Source organism: Aquarana catesbeiana, linkage group LG04, assembly GCF_042186555.1.
Source record: "Aquarana catesbeiana isolate 2022-GZ linkage group LG04, ASM4218655v1, whole genome shotgun sequence".
Classification (NCBI taxonomy): domain Eukaryota; kingdom Metazoa; phylum Chordata; class Amphibia; order Anura; family Ranidae; genus Aquarana; species Aquarana catesbeiana.
Window position 1 is genome coordinate 402,330,191 of NC_133327.1, and position 15,511 is coordinate 402,345,701.

The following is a 15,511-nucleotide window of genomic DNA, read 5'->3' on the forward strand; positions in this document are numbered from 1 at the left end:
AAATTCGGAAGTGATGTTATGTGTTGTAGTGTATTTATATTGTATTTTCGAACGACAGTTGTACTGATTAAACAAAAATCGTATGATCTGGTATCATATGAGAATTTTTTTTGTGCTTGTCCCATTGGATAGTTTTGCATGAATTGTCGTGATCCGCTCTCGAAAGCTCTTGAAAGGGTACTAAGGATCAGATTATCGTACGATCGCTTCGAAAGCGGTATTTTTTTTTTTGTACAATTTTTCTGATTGTATGCATTATTTGTGGCAGAGGGAGTGTCCACTACTTGACCTGCTTTGGGGTTGTCCTAGGCTGATGGGTAGCCGCTGGGTGTCACTCTTTGTTATAGAATCATGGATTCATGAAACAAAAGATACAATCAAATATGCAAAGATAAATCAATAGCATATTGGGATAATGTAAGATCAAGGCAGCACACATTAAGGTACTAGATGTATGTATAAGTATATGCAGATGTGAATCCATGGTCAACATCAGTATAATTCTAACTTCCTGGACCAGAGGAATGATGCTCATTAAATGGAAATAGCTTTAAAACTCGAAAACTATTTCAAGCTAAGATTTTCTGTCTGCATTTCACCTCCAATACTGATCTCTAAGATTCAGCTGAAAAATTGTGCTGATTTAACCAGGAATCCCTACATGTATGACACACTATGGGTGGAATAACAAAGACTGGTGCATGGCAAAAAACGCCCCAACATATCTACATTACCACTTTATTAGCGCTTCCTGTGACAAATGAATAAAACTGGTGCATACATTAATTAATTTGTTGCATGGTGGTGGTCCTATACTCTCTCCTCTCCTTGCTGATTATTGCTTTCCACTCCTCCTCACTACTGTATTTATGACACTAGTAATGTTATATCATTTAGAACTGTTTTTAAATTAGAACATTGGCACAAAAGTTTTAATATTTTGGTGCACACAATTGTGCTTTTAAAGAAAATGTTCCATCGCATTTGTAATGTAATTTGGCAGAGCTGGTGTGCCAAGATATTGAATTTGTGTAATGCAATTGTTGATTTGGCACACGGTAAATGCACATTTTGGTCCCTAGTTTGAATCCTGGCCAGAACTCTATCTGCGTGGGGTTTGTGTGTTCTCCCTGTGCTTGCGTGGGTTTCCTACCACACTCCAAAGATATGCTGATAATGTTGTTGGTGTTAATTAGCTCCTCTTCAAATTGTCCCTAGTGTGTGTGTATACAGTATATGGATGTGAAATAAGGACCTTAGATTGTAAGCTCCTACAGAGTAGGGACTGAACAAGGAGAACTCGCTGCTCCAGGTGAGAAGGAGAAGCCTGATGGATCCAGTGGGTGCCCACCCCGGCTCATCTCTGTGTACAACAGAAATAGAAGAAATAGCCATATTTTTATACCACCAACAATTTACATACTGTACATTCACAGCATGCCCTACTCTCTAGGAATAGAAGAAATGGCCACACACCACTATAATGATCCAAGATCCTTTATTAGGACATCCCAAAAGACACTACAGGAACAGAATACCTGGTAGATGCGTTTCACACACTTCAGGTGTGCTTAATCATTGCCAATAATTTTACAAAAATAAAATGTGTTTTGTTATGATTATCAATGCTTTTTTTTTTTTTTTACCAAGAATCGAATTTTCAGATCTTAGTTTGCAGTGAAAATATTTTTTTAATTTATTAAGATGACTGCTAAGCCCTAATTACTGCTAAGCCACTCTCAAAATTGTAGAGAGCCCTTTCCCTATTTATCTTTTAGGCAGGGGTGTGAAGAAAGGCAGTGCAGTCAACGTTCTGTTGGTGTAGGCTGTCCAAGTATACCTAACACTGCAGTGGAGGAGCTTCAAAATATTTTCTACACTGCCCTCTACTGCCCTGGTCTTCTTCAGGGCTCAATGTGTCTGTCCAGTGATAAAATACAAGTCATGTTCTGGTCATTTAAAAGATTAGTGAGCTCATTTTAACCAAAGGAGAAGTTCATCCAAGACTGCACATAATTTAAACATTAACAAAGAATATATGTTGGGATTGAGCTGAAGATTTCCACAATACCTTAACTTGTCTCCATATTTCATTATTGTTTACTGTTGGATATAAGGACATGAAACTTTACTATGCAGCCCATAGACCTCTATTTGTATTTCCTATGAGCATACATCTATAATAGTATGTATGTATATGCAGATTTTATTAGCATGTCATATGTCACGGAGTCATATTATATGGAATATTGTATATTATACTGTATATTATATTTGATTTAAAACAACATATTATAAACTAAAACTAAGTAATCTTATCTATCTTTATCTTCTTCTCTCAGTGCATCCCAACGTGAGCCAGGGTTGCCAAGGGGGATGTGCCACATGTTCCGATTACAATGGCTGCATAACATGTAAACCAAGACTGTTTTTTGCTCTAGTAAGGAATGGTATGAAGCAAGTTGGGGTTTGTCTTTCATCTTGTCCAAATGGATACTATGGAATGCGCTCTCCGGGAATTAATGAGTGTAAAAGTAAGTAATGGCTATATAGAACATAATGCACAATTTACTAAAGTTGCTACATTTTCAGTGCTACATGTGAGCAGTGTGATTATTTGCACAAACAGCTAAAACAAGGACTGTTATTTTGAAGATTAGTTTCAGCAGTAACTGTATAGTTTGTTTTTATGTGCATTTTAGGACATAGCACAAGACATGAGAATAATAATTTTCCCACACTTGTAGCAAGTTTTTCCTGTGTTGATTACTCTCAATTGCCTGCAAACTTGAATCCCTACAATATAACCCTTTGAAGCGGCAGCCGCTATCTTGAGCCTACCTTTATTTTCTGCTTCAACAACTTCAGTTATCATCAATATTCTCTTCTCCTAAACCATACTGTTGTTACCTGCCTCTCACAGCTATTGGCTTTCTCTGCCATCAGTCATTCTTGGTCTTTGTCATGTATGGATGGGATCTTTAGGGCTGGAGTCAGTCACTGTACTGTTGTCCCCAAGCATTTTATGATATGAAATAATACATTCCTGGCATCTCTTTAGATGTGCATGCACTTCTCTGCTGGCCACTGGGGGGTGCAGACTTTAGCCATGCAACCTGTTGATCAGTTGCCTATCTACATTATATTAAAGTATAATCTATTAATTGCTTGATTACACTCTATTACACATGTGTCAAACACAAGGCCCGTGGGCTGAATCCGACACGCAAGCACATTTCATGTGGCCCTTGCACCTTTCCTGCAGCTGTGGCACCCCCTTTCGTCTTTGCCCTCACCTTGTCTCAGATATTGTGCCACCCCCCCATCTCTGCAGTTGGTAGAAGAGAGGACGACAGAATTCCTCCTACATATTCTATTCCTCTTGCCCCTTCCTCCCCTGGTTTTAGCATTCAGCAGACTCTGGCAGCTGACACTGACTCCTGCCCTCCTCTGGTTCACCTCCAGACTCTGTACTTTCTGCTTCCCAGCTCTGCCCCAGCTTCTTCCCGACAGTAGCACAAGGTAGGAGGGATGCACTGTGATGTAAGAGATTCTTGACTTCTGGTGGTGGGGGGCTCTTAACATCTGATACTTTTCAATCCTGTGATCATAAAACTTTTGATGTCAATATTTCAAATACAAGACCCAGGATAATTGTAGGGCTGCTACTAAGTTTATAAACCTTCAAGCATTAAAATAGATACAATTCCATTATTGTTTCCTTTTAGAATTGATTGAGTCTTCTTTTTGGTTCTAGGATGTAAAGCTGACTGTGAAACATGTTTCCACAAAAGCTTCTGCACGAAATGTAAAGGTGGTTTTTATTTGCACAGTGGAAAATGTCTTGACACATGTCCAGATGGGTTTGAAAACAATAATCACAGCATGGAATGCAGTACTATAGGTAAGTTATTACTTAAATGTTGTAAACTATAGTAGATGTGAGCATTGGCGAAAACATTAATTTGGATTTTATATTATATGTGTAATAATGGTTTTCCTGGACCTGTGTTATGCACCACGTGGTGCATAAAGCTCAGCCACAACTATATGTAATAGTATGAGTTAACCTGTTGAGCACCAGACAGTGTAAGTAAGCATTAAATAGATCATCAACAGAAGGGAATGTGATATTTTCTATTGCATTATCACTGAACACTCATATGCACTACCTAGAAGAGCTCTATTTTTACAGAACTGGATCCAAACAGAGTATATATTCAAGTGAAGAAAGGCAACCCTTTACTTGCTTAAATGTTTTCCCAATGTATGGGATGAAAGCCACTTTATATTCAGAGCTACTTTTGAACTGTACCAACCACCAAACTAGAAAAATGAAAGCTAGTTTAATGTTTCAGCAAAGTGCCTACTGACTCTTCTGAAGATCACATACACTCTTCTTTTGCCCTACAGTACCATTTCCCTTCTTCTGGGCATGTGTTGGCTAATCAGGAGTACTGTGGAGTGAAAGGCATGGTCGCATATTCATCTTAATGTGGTCGGTTTCTGACTGTGAAGGGAGCACAACTTGCCTGTCCTCCAAAGATTAGACTTGTGCTGAGTGCTAGTATATTGCTATTTCTCCACCCCACGTCTAAAGTCCCCTTATGCAGCTAACAGAGATTATGTGATCACTGTGTTGGGTGGTCTGTATACTGCAGATGTAGCTCTGAATATAAAGTAGACAGTATGCTGGCTCGGCTCCAATAGCTCATTCTAGTGATAGGGTTTACTAATACAAGTGCATTACACAAAGGGAAGAGCTTGTATATGTGCCTGTGTCATAAATTATGTCTTAAACAAGACATGAGGGAATTAAAAATAACAACATACATACTCACTTAGATGGCTGCTGCATCAATCTGATGCTGCAGCTCTCCAACGCCAGCTCTACACCAAGAACTGAGCATTCAAAGACCACAGATCGCTCATTTCTCATATCTGCTATGAACACAAAGCGGTGAGGACTGTCAGTGACTGCTCTGTGCTCTGCCGCTCCAGCACTCACTGGAGCATTGGACTGTGGAGGGGGAGGGAGCAGCTGTCTCATGCTCTCAGGGGTGCACTGAGTTGTTGAACCAGCTGCTGGTCGGGCATTTGAGTGGATCCCAACATTTTTGTAGAGATCCCTATAGAGCCTGGACCAGCTCTGTGACACTGAATCTGGGTCACAGGAGTGCAGAACTAAATGCACTCCTGTGATCAACAGAAGTATAACCAAAAGAGCTTTGGCCATACTTCTCCTTTAATGCAGCCCTGCTGACAGTAGCATGGAACATTGCGGTGTGTTGCATAACATCACAATCAATACCTAACCACAGTTATGGAATTTATTATCCAGCATGCGTTTGATGGTTTGGAAATGAAGGATATGCAATTATAGATTATTGTTCCAGGATCTTTTACATTTCTAAAAATTGCCCCCAAATCCTTCAGCACTTTCCAGTCATACTGAAAATATCATCTGACGGCCCGCACATGTAGATGCAAGAGAAAAACCATGGTAAATGTTAGAGTTGCACCGATACTGATACCGGTGCCGATACTAGGCATTTGCACGGGTATTATTATTATTATACCGGATTTATATAGTGCCAATAGTTTACGCATCGCTTTATAACTTGAGGGTAGACAGTACAAATACAATACACTTTAATACAGTAGGAATCAGAAGGCTCTGCTCCATAGAGATTATAATCTTTTAATAAAAAAGTACCGATACCTGAAACCGATACCTTCTAGCTCGGTTCTTTCATCTGTCAGTGGGATTTCCTTGATAACAGCTGAAATGTAAAGAAAAGAATGCCAGCAGGTATTGGTTGTCCTTAACAACCAATGGCATTTCACCTGTCCATCAGATTCCCCTCCCCGCTGCCTCCTCCCCTCCCTCCAGCTGTCACCTTCCTGTCCTAAAGGACAGAGAGAGAGCAGCACCATCTAAGTGCAGTATGACTGCAATTTAATGTATAAAAGGAAAGAAATACACTCACAAGGTTAAAAACAATTCCAGCATAAGTGATGAATTTGGTGTTCATCCGCTCTACTCTTGGGTGGTAGCCACTGGTGTGTCGGTGGCCAGAGGTTCAGGGCTGCTGGTGGCTCCCATCACTTTCTGGTAAACTTGGAGACACTCAAGTGCACTGATGACATCACTTCCGGGTTCGCAGAGTCCCTTCTAGCTCCCCCCCAACCTGCCCTCACTTACCCCCCCACCCTGCCCTTACTTACCCTCCTACTCCCTCCTCCACCCTGTCCTTAATTACCCCATACTCCCCCACCCTGCCCTCATCCAAGCATCACCCAACTCCCTAACTCCCCCCCCACCTCTCAAACCACTCCTTTACCTACTCTACCTAGGAGATAGGTATCAGTGGGGGTTATTTACGAAAGGCAAATCCACTTTGCACTACAAGTGCAAAGTGCACTTGAAATTGTACTGAAAGTGCACTTGGAAGTGCAGTTGCTGTAAATCTGAGGGGTAGATCTGAAATGAGGGGAAGCTTTGCTGATTTTATCATCCAATCATGTGCAAGCTAAAATGCCTTTTTTTATTTTCCTTGCATGTCCCCCTCCGATCTACAGCGACCTGCACTTCCAAGTGCACTTTCAGTGCAATTTCAAGTGCACTTTGCACTTGTAGTTTGCACTTGTAGTGCAAAGTGGATATGCCTTTCGTAAATAACCCCCAGTATTTGGTAACAGCGAGTCCTTTTAAAAAAGTGTCAGTACTCGTATTTGGTGTTAAAAAATGGCATCAGTGCATCCCTAGCAAATTCCCTAACATATAAACCTTATTTACTGAGAAGCTTCAGTTATTAGCCCTCTATTTGTCTTTTCACATTCCAGAAAATTTTGGATAACAGGTTTCATTTAGGAGATCTTATACCTGTTAAAGCAATTTGTTGCTTTGCAGTGTGAGTATAAAGCTAAATCCAGAAGTCTAAACATTCTCTTCTGCATTTTTGTGTAACACAGACTTTATCTCTTATTATGAAAAGACTTATGTCCTGTATAAAGTAAAGTGCTAAATCAAACAGACCATCAACTTGGTTCTACATATTATGTGAAACAATGTTAAACACTCCAAATACATTAGGCCTTGTTTAAGTTATTTTTACTCAGCTGCATAGAGTATTAAAAAAGAAAATCTTTTGGTGCCAGTTCAGGTATAAATTTTATAATATATTTCACAATCAACAATAAAAAATTGAACAAATCAAAAAATGGTATCAAACACAGTAGGGTTGGTCAACATATCAGACATACAATACAGAGTACATACAGCATATATTTTACAATGCCTAAATAAAATAAAAACATCTAAATTACAATCGGTTTCAAATTATGCCAAGGTTGGTTAAGCCTTACACTGCTAACAGTTCCACAGTACATTAAAAATGGTGCCATGCCTTGGAAGCCCATTCTCGATGAAATGTCTGCCTTAATGCAAAGCATATTAACTTGTATGCAGTAGCGCACCACAATGAAACAGCTTGGCGTAAACTGGCATGTGATGTGTAAACTATTAGGACTTAGGTACAGTTTACGCTTTGCATATATTTTAGAAACAGCCCAATAAAATGGTAATAAACCGTTTCTTATGCTGCGTATACACGGCCGGACTTGCCAACGAGCTAAACTCTGTCGGCATTTCCGAAGGAGAGATTTAGAAGATGTTTAGAAATGCCGACAGAAAAAGTCCGATGGGGCATATACATGGTCGGAATGTCTGACCGAAAGCTCCCATTTGATTTTTTCTGTCGGGAAGTCCGGCCGTGTGTACGCGGCATAAGAAAAAAAAAAAACCTGTAAGACAATGGCACAATGTGCTAGTATGGGTTGCATACTAGCACATTATGAAATGCTTACCCTAGAACTAAGCCCTCCAGCAGCACGCTGTCACCACTGACAGGGCTTCCATCTTCACGCGGTCTTCTTTCTGGGTTTGCGTGCTCTGGCCGTCTGATTGGCCAAGCCACAATGACATCACATGCATTTGGGAGTGACGCCCGTGGCACAGAGCTGTAAACGGACAGCGCGGTTATACTGTCCCTTCAGAATGCATGCGCCAATGACATCACCGGTTGCATGTAGTGTGAATATCTCCTAAACAGTGCAGGTTTAGGAGATATTCACTGTACCTACAGGTAAGCCTTATTATAGGCTTGCCTGTAGGTACAAGTGAACAAAAAGGCTTTACTACCACTTTAAATCTAAGCTGATATATTTTACATTTGGAATCTTAGCAAATATGTTTTAAAGCAGTTCAGAATTAATAAGCTGGGTGCTTTTATTGTTAAAAGAATTATCTTGCAATATTTTGAAAACGCACATATAAATAATGCATAGATATAATATATATATATATATATATATATATATATATATATATATATATATATATATTAGGGGTGCAACGGATCGTCATCGATCCGTGATCCGATCCGCGGAGGTTGATCCGTACGGGACACCCACGATCCGCGGAGCGCTCTGTGGCCTCGGCCATAGGAAAGGCCGCGGCTTTGGCCTAGCTCCGGAGCGGCGGCCATCTTGGTACACCCGGCGGCCGTTTAGCACGTGATCGCTCCGTCATGACTCCGGTTCCTCTCCCCTCTGTGTACTGATCTATACAGTGGAGGGGAGAGATCGGATGGCAGCAGTGCCAATACTCTGCAATGCCCTGCCAATACTCTGCAATGCCCTGCCAATACCCTGCCAATACCCTGCCAATACCCTCGCCAATACCCTCGCGCAATACCCCCGCCAATACCCCCGCCAATACACCCGCCAATAGGGGGATTGTGGATATTACAGTGGGGGAGATTTTTTTTTTGTTGATCCGAAAATGATCCGAACCGTGACTCCTGATCCGAGGAACGATCCGAACCGTGAGTTTTTTGATCCGTTGCACCCCTAATATATATATATATATATATATATATATATATATATATACATTAATTGCATTATGATTGATTTTAAAGTGATTGTAAACAATCACATTATAAAACAACTCATTTGGTTTTAAAATAGAAATGAAAGGCAAAACATTTGTGCATAGATATAAAAAAACATCATAAATACCTTTTTGTCCCTTTTTTATAAGTGATCACATTCCCTCTGTTCCTTCTGTTCTCAGCTGCATAAGAGCTGGGGGGAGGAGAAGCAACAGCACACTGAGCTTCACCGTAAACGGCTGTGCAGGTGGGGGGGGGGGTGTCAGGACATGTTTGAACATTGGAGAAGAGTACACTGAGTACCCAGCACAGCTAGAGAACTGACCACAGTGTGCTCTCCTGCTTAGTGTGGTCAGTTTTTAAAAGACAAGGAGAGGGACTGGCAGGAAGACAGGGATTTCACACAAAGGAAGAAATGCAAAGAGAACAGGATATTTTTACATACAAGTACATAGTACAGCAGGCACATATTAGGAATATGAAATGTTGGGGTAACAAACACTTTAAGTTAAAAGATAAGGTACATTTGAAACAGCATTTTCTGAACATTTCCTCACTTTTCCCACCCTTCCCCTCCACCGCTGTATGTTCACACAGTTATGTCACCATGTTCACCAGCAGTAGCGGCTGGTGGTAAATTTTTTTAGGGGAGGGCAAACAGTGCACCCCCTGCCCCCTTCAGGTAACCCGCATCACCACCCCCCGGTCCGGTCGGTGTGGTCATCCGGAACACTTACCCCATCTGTGGCGGGCAACATAGGCAGCTTCCCCTTCCCCTGCTCTCCTCTGCGGGCATCGTAGTGGCTTCCATCTCCAAACAGCTGCCTCTGCGCTCGTTGCCACCATACAAATGCACCCTTCTGTACTTGGTCCACTCAATGGACAGGCACATCTTTGCTGGTAACTTTGTGTGATTAATGCGATAAAGAATGATGTGGTCCAAGGCACCAAAAGTAATTGGCCTCCATCCCAAATTTTAGACAAGGAAAAGGGAAAGTGGTCAGCGGTACTTTAAATGAGGCCAATCACTATATAAAGTAAACATGTGGGATATAAAACACAGTGTTGCTTTTATGGGTTCCAACAAAAAGGGAGAGTTTTTGAATGAGAGATGTATACCAAAAAGCAGTCTTGGCAAAGAACATTTTATTATACCGTGTGAGATCATGTATAACATACTGAATAACACAAAAATGCATACACAGAATCGCATACACTCAGGGCATGCTGAAAACCGCATGTAAATATTGACGCCACGGTACTTGGCATATCATAAAGTAAAAACAAGTCCTGGGGGGGCGTGTCCAAGATGGCGCTGGGAGCGGACGTTTAGTACCAGAGCTCCCACTCCGGACTTTTTCCTTCCTACATCCTGGTGTGGATATTGCATTTAAATCCCTGCCATTTATCATTAGAAACGCCCGGTGGCTCAGGGAATGCGCAGATACAAAAAAGGAACCCAGAAATCGCGAGTTCCGGAGCATACAAGAACGCCGCCGAAATTTGGGCCTTCCCCTCCTAAGGCCTGCAACATGGAGACGCAGACCTCTGCCCCGCCGGATGGCGTGATCCAGGCTGGATCCCAGGCGTTTGAGGCTCTGATGCATGCCATCTCCACCTGCCAGTCCACCCTCACTATCAAGATAGACCATGTCCAGGAGGAGACGGCCCTCATCCGTCGCGACATGGATCGATTTAGAGAGCGTGTGGGGGAGGCGGAGCGGCGGATCTCCACCACGGAAGATGTACAAAGAGCACATCATGAGGACATTCAGATCCTCAAATCAAAGGTTAAAGCACTTGAATTCAGGGCCGAGGACGCCGAGAACCGGAATCGGAGGAATAATCTCCGAGTTCTCGGCCTCCCGGAAGGCGCGGAGGGAACGGATCCGGTTGCCTTCATGGAGAAATTACTCCCAACCCTACTACCGAAGGCGCAATTCTCCTCACATTTCTCCATCGAACGCGCCCATCGAATGCCTGCCACCCGGGGCCCACAGGGAGCGCCGCCGCGCACTTTCATTTTCAAACTTCTTCACTACAGAGACAGGGACACTGTCCTCCGCTCTGCTCGTATGCAAGGAGAATTGCATTATGAGAACACGAAACTTCTCATCTTCCCAGATTACTCTGTGGAGACACAGAGACAACGAAAATCTTTCGACCATGTCCGCGCCATGCTCAGACAAAAAGGGATCAAGTACAATATGCTCTTTCCCGCCAAGCTCAGAGTACAAGACGGCGAAAAAGTGCACTTCTTCACCTCCCCCAGAGAAGCTGCCGCGTGGGCTGACACCATCCACAGATGATCCTACTGGGGAAACTGTGAGTACACTGCTGGAGAGGTTGCGGGCTTTTTTTTTTTTTTTTTTTTTTTTTTTGTTATTGGGGGGAGAGCCTGACCCTTTGTATATTTCTGCGGACCCCTCTCATGTCATAGTCGGCTGGCGTGGACTGGATGTTCCTCACTTCTTGGGTTCCATGCATTTGAGACTGAGCCAGGCTTCCCCTTCCTTGCGAGCATACCCATTCAACTCCCAACCCGGAAGCAAGCACGACACCGGAGCGGATCTCTGAACATCACCTCCGAACAGACCTCCCTCATCACTGCGGTCCTGTAAGGGAGAAATGCTAAACCCCAATCTCCTTCCCGAGAGGGCACTGCGGTCCTGTTACTCTATCCTTGAGGAGACCGGTCCCGCTAACTACAGTCACTCCTGTTGTTGCATCTCCCCCTACCGTGCACTTTCTCTGTCAACTTCTCCAGCATCACCTTGACCCCGGCTGGGGTCGGGGGGTTTATTCGGACCACTACAAGTTTTGTACCCCCGGGGCTCCGGGTGATTCACACCATCTTATCCTTACCGGAACTTAAAGCACACCTACTCTTCTTTGACTCACAGAGGTCGGTTGCCTCTAGTTCACTGCCTCCATGAGCAGCCGTCGGGCTGAAGCAAGTTTGGGGATACAAACCTGCCTCCTGTTCTGGGGGTCGGGTGGGGTGGGGGGGGGTTTGGGGATGTTGAGCCGCGTTCCTGGCTCCCAGTTTTTTATCTTTGATTTTATTTTTATCTCATATTTTTTGGCAGTGCTGTGTTTGCTCTCTGGGCCTAAAGTAATGTCAGACTCTGATTCGCCTCGGGCATCCTCTGGGAGGACCTGTGCCGAATCAGGAAGAATATATAAGTTGTATCCTGCTTTTCTTATAACTAAGATGTATATATGCCTAATCTAAACATTCTCTCCTGGAACACACGAGGCTTAAATTCTCCACTAAAACGCTCTTTGGTATTTCAATTTATAAAGAGGCATAGTCCCCATATCTGTGTGTTACAGGAGACGCATCTGATTGGTAGCAAGACCCTCAGTCTGAAAAAACCGTGGGTGGGTCATCACTACCACTCTACCTATTCCAATTTTGCAAGGGGTGTTAGTGTACTGGTTCTGAAAACTCTCCCTTTTAAGCTCCTTGACTTAGTCTTGGATCCTGAAGGGAGATACGTATTGATACATGCCTTGATATGTGACACGCCCTGGGTGTTGGTGGGGGTATATCTGCCCCCCCCGGCCTCATTCAGACTCCTTAATTTGATCTCGGGGGAGCTGGCCCGCTTCCCCTCAGATAATGTTGTATTGATGGGTGACTTTAACCTTGTCCCGGACTCTGGGTTGGACAGGAGCTCAAGGGGAGACACTACACGCCGTGACTTGGCGGACTGGGCTGACACGTATGGCCTGGTGGATGTGTGGCGGTGGAGGAACCCTCAGACCATGGCCTTTACTTGTCATTCTGCCTCTCATAGGTCCCTCTCTCGCATAGACCTGGCCTATGTCGCGGCGCCTGTCCTCCCCAGGGTTCGGGACATAAGCATACTCCCACGGGGGATCTCGGACCACGCCCCGTTGCTGTTATCCCTGGAACTGTCATTAGACCCAGCAGATAGACTCTGGCGGCTGTCCAGGTTCTGGATATCCGACACAGTTGTTGACTCTCAGTTGCGGAGCACGGTGCAGCAATTTTGGGAGGTCAATCCGGGGTCCGCCTCTGACAATATGGTTTGGGAGGCCTTTAAAGCCTCATCGAGGGGGCACTACCAATCTATTATTGCTAAGGTGAGGAGACTACGTAGAGCAGAGCTTACTAGACTAGAGGCGGAAGTGATCAGACAGGAAGCCCAATATGTCCGTTCCCGTGACCCGCGAGACTACATAGTACTCCAATCTCTTACCCAACAATCCCTTCTGCTACAGACCTCCCTGACACAAAAGAAGTTGTTATACCAATCTCAGCGAATATTCGAGCAGGGGGAGAAGACAGGCCGTCTCTTGGCCTGGCTATCCAGGGAACAATCAGGGGTCACAGCTATAGCACAGATTCGTGACATGGATGGGTCGCTTCATTCTTCCCCGGCGGAAATTAACAAATGTTTCACTACCTTCTACCAGCATTTATATAGCTCACGAGTAATATATGACCAACAAGACCTTACTGACTACTTGGACGAAATTGACATCCCAGTTCTCACACAATCCGCAGCTAACACACTAGACGCCCCTATTCAACTAGAGGAGATACAAAAGGCTCTCAAAATGATGCAGGCAGGGAAGACCCCGGGTCCGGACGGATTCCCGGTGGAATTCTATAAGACATACATGGAGGAGATAACCCCTAGACTCCAGACGGTTTTTGCCTCAGCCTTAAAAATTGGGACCCTCCCGGCCTCGATGAGCGAGGCGGTCATAGTTCTCATCCCTAAACCGGGGAAGGATCCTACCCTCTGCGCATCCTACCGCCCTATTTCTCTCCTAAATGTTGACGCAAAAATCCTGGCCAAGATATTAGCCATTCGTTTAAACAAAATTATCACTGCCCTAGTACACCCAGATCAAACGGGATTCATGCCCGGAAGAGGCACAGACATAAATATACGTAGACTACACACTCACATCGCAGTGGCTGATCAGGGGAGCCCTGGGGTGGTGGCCTCACTCGACGCGGAGAAGGCCTTTGACTCGGTCGAGTGGGGCTACCTGTGGAGGGTCCTCTCTAGATTTGGCTTTGGCCCGGTCTTCCTCACATGGATTCAAATGTTGTACATGCAGCCTAAGGCTCGCATACGCACGGGCAGTACCCTGTCGGAGCCCTTTCTTTTGGAGAGGGGAACCCGGCAGGGATGCCCCCTATCCCCGGCACTGTTTGCCTTGGCCTTGGAGCCCCTGGCGGCCCACATTAGGAAGGACAAGTCTATTGGAGGCATCAGAGTAGGTCCACTAGAGGAGAAACTGTCCCTTTATGCCGATGACTCCCTCCTTTATTTGGCGGATGCATCTGACTCCTTGAGGGCTGCCTTGTCTCAGTTTGATACCTTCAGCCGTTTTTCAGGAGTTCGTGTCAACTGGGACAAGTCGGTCCTCTTCCCACTTCACCCTGCCATGCCCCGTATCGACACACGAACACCCCTTCAATGGGTCGAGGAGTTCACATACTTGGGCGTAAGGGTAGCCTCGACCCTGGACAAATACCTCGACCGTAATCTAATTCCAGTGTTGGACAAACTTACCAGGCAGTGCACAACCTGGCGTAGACTTCCGCTTACGCCAGTAGGTAGAGGGAACTTAATCAAAATGGTGTACTTACCCAAACTGTTATACTTCTTTCGTCACACCCCTGTCCATATTCCCCGGTCGGTGTTCCGGAGACTCGACAGTACTGTGAGCGAGTTTGTCTGGGCGGGGAGACCTCCGAGAGTGGCCAGACAGACCCTTTGTCTTCCCCTCTCTGGTGGAGGTCTGGCCCTTCCGAACTTCCTTATTTACTATTGGGCTGCGGTCTTGGTTACCGTCCGCTGGTGGTTCTCCCAGCCCAGACAGAATCCAGCAGTCACCCTGGAAGCAGCGATAGTTGGTTCATATGCAGCCCTTTCTAACCTAGCCTTTAGGGGATGTAAGGCACATCCGGGCGTCACGACTCCTATGAAAACCACGATCCGGGTCTGGCAGTGTTCACGGGTGGCTCTCCGGGATCCCCTGGTGGTCTCCCCTCACACTCCCCTGTGGGGCAATCCCCTTCTTCCCCATCTAAATACGGTGCCTGATCCGGCGGCGTGGGCGGTGAGGGGGGTTGTCACCCTTAGGCACGTAATGCCGAGGGGGAAGATTCTAACATTCCTAGAACTAAGACAAACATTTAAACTCCCCCGATCCTTCCTATTTAGGTACTGGCAGCTCCGGCATGCTCTAGCCGCCCAGTTTCCTTCTCCAATTACTCTAGATTCAGATTCTATAGAGCGACTTCTCACTTCAGAGCTCCTGCACAAACCTCTCTCCACCCTATACATGTATTTCACAGTAGCTCTTGACACGGACACCTCACACCTGATGGGAAAATGGAGGTTGGATATCCCTGACCTGGACGAAGACATATGGGAGGAGTGTGTCTCTACATTTATTTCCTCTATGATAGCCTCTAGAGACCGTTTTGTCCAACTGAAATTTCTGCACAGGGCATACTACACCCCACAGAAGTTGGCCTCCATCTACCCCTCTCTCAGCCC

General features: G+C 44.8%; 1 protein-coding gene across 1 annotated transcript in view; it reads left to right on the top strand.

The window, feature by feature from the left end:
• Positions 1 to 15,511, top strand: part of RSPO3 (R-spondin 3) — a 131,804-nt gene that overhangs the window by 75,876 nt on the left and 40,417 nt on the right. Inside the window, exons 2-3 of the mRNA XM_073627212.1 lie at positions 2,343 to 2,534; positions 3,758 to 3,904. Coding sequence (XP_073483313.1) covers positions 2,343 to 2,534; positions 3,758 to 3,904 — 339 coding nt within the window. The remainder of the gene's footprint in view (positions 1 to 2,342; positions 2,535 to 3,757; positions 3,905 to 15,511) is intronic.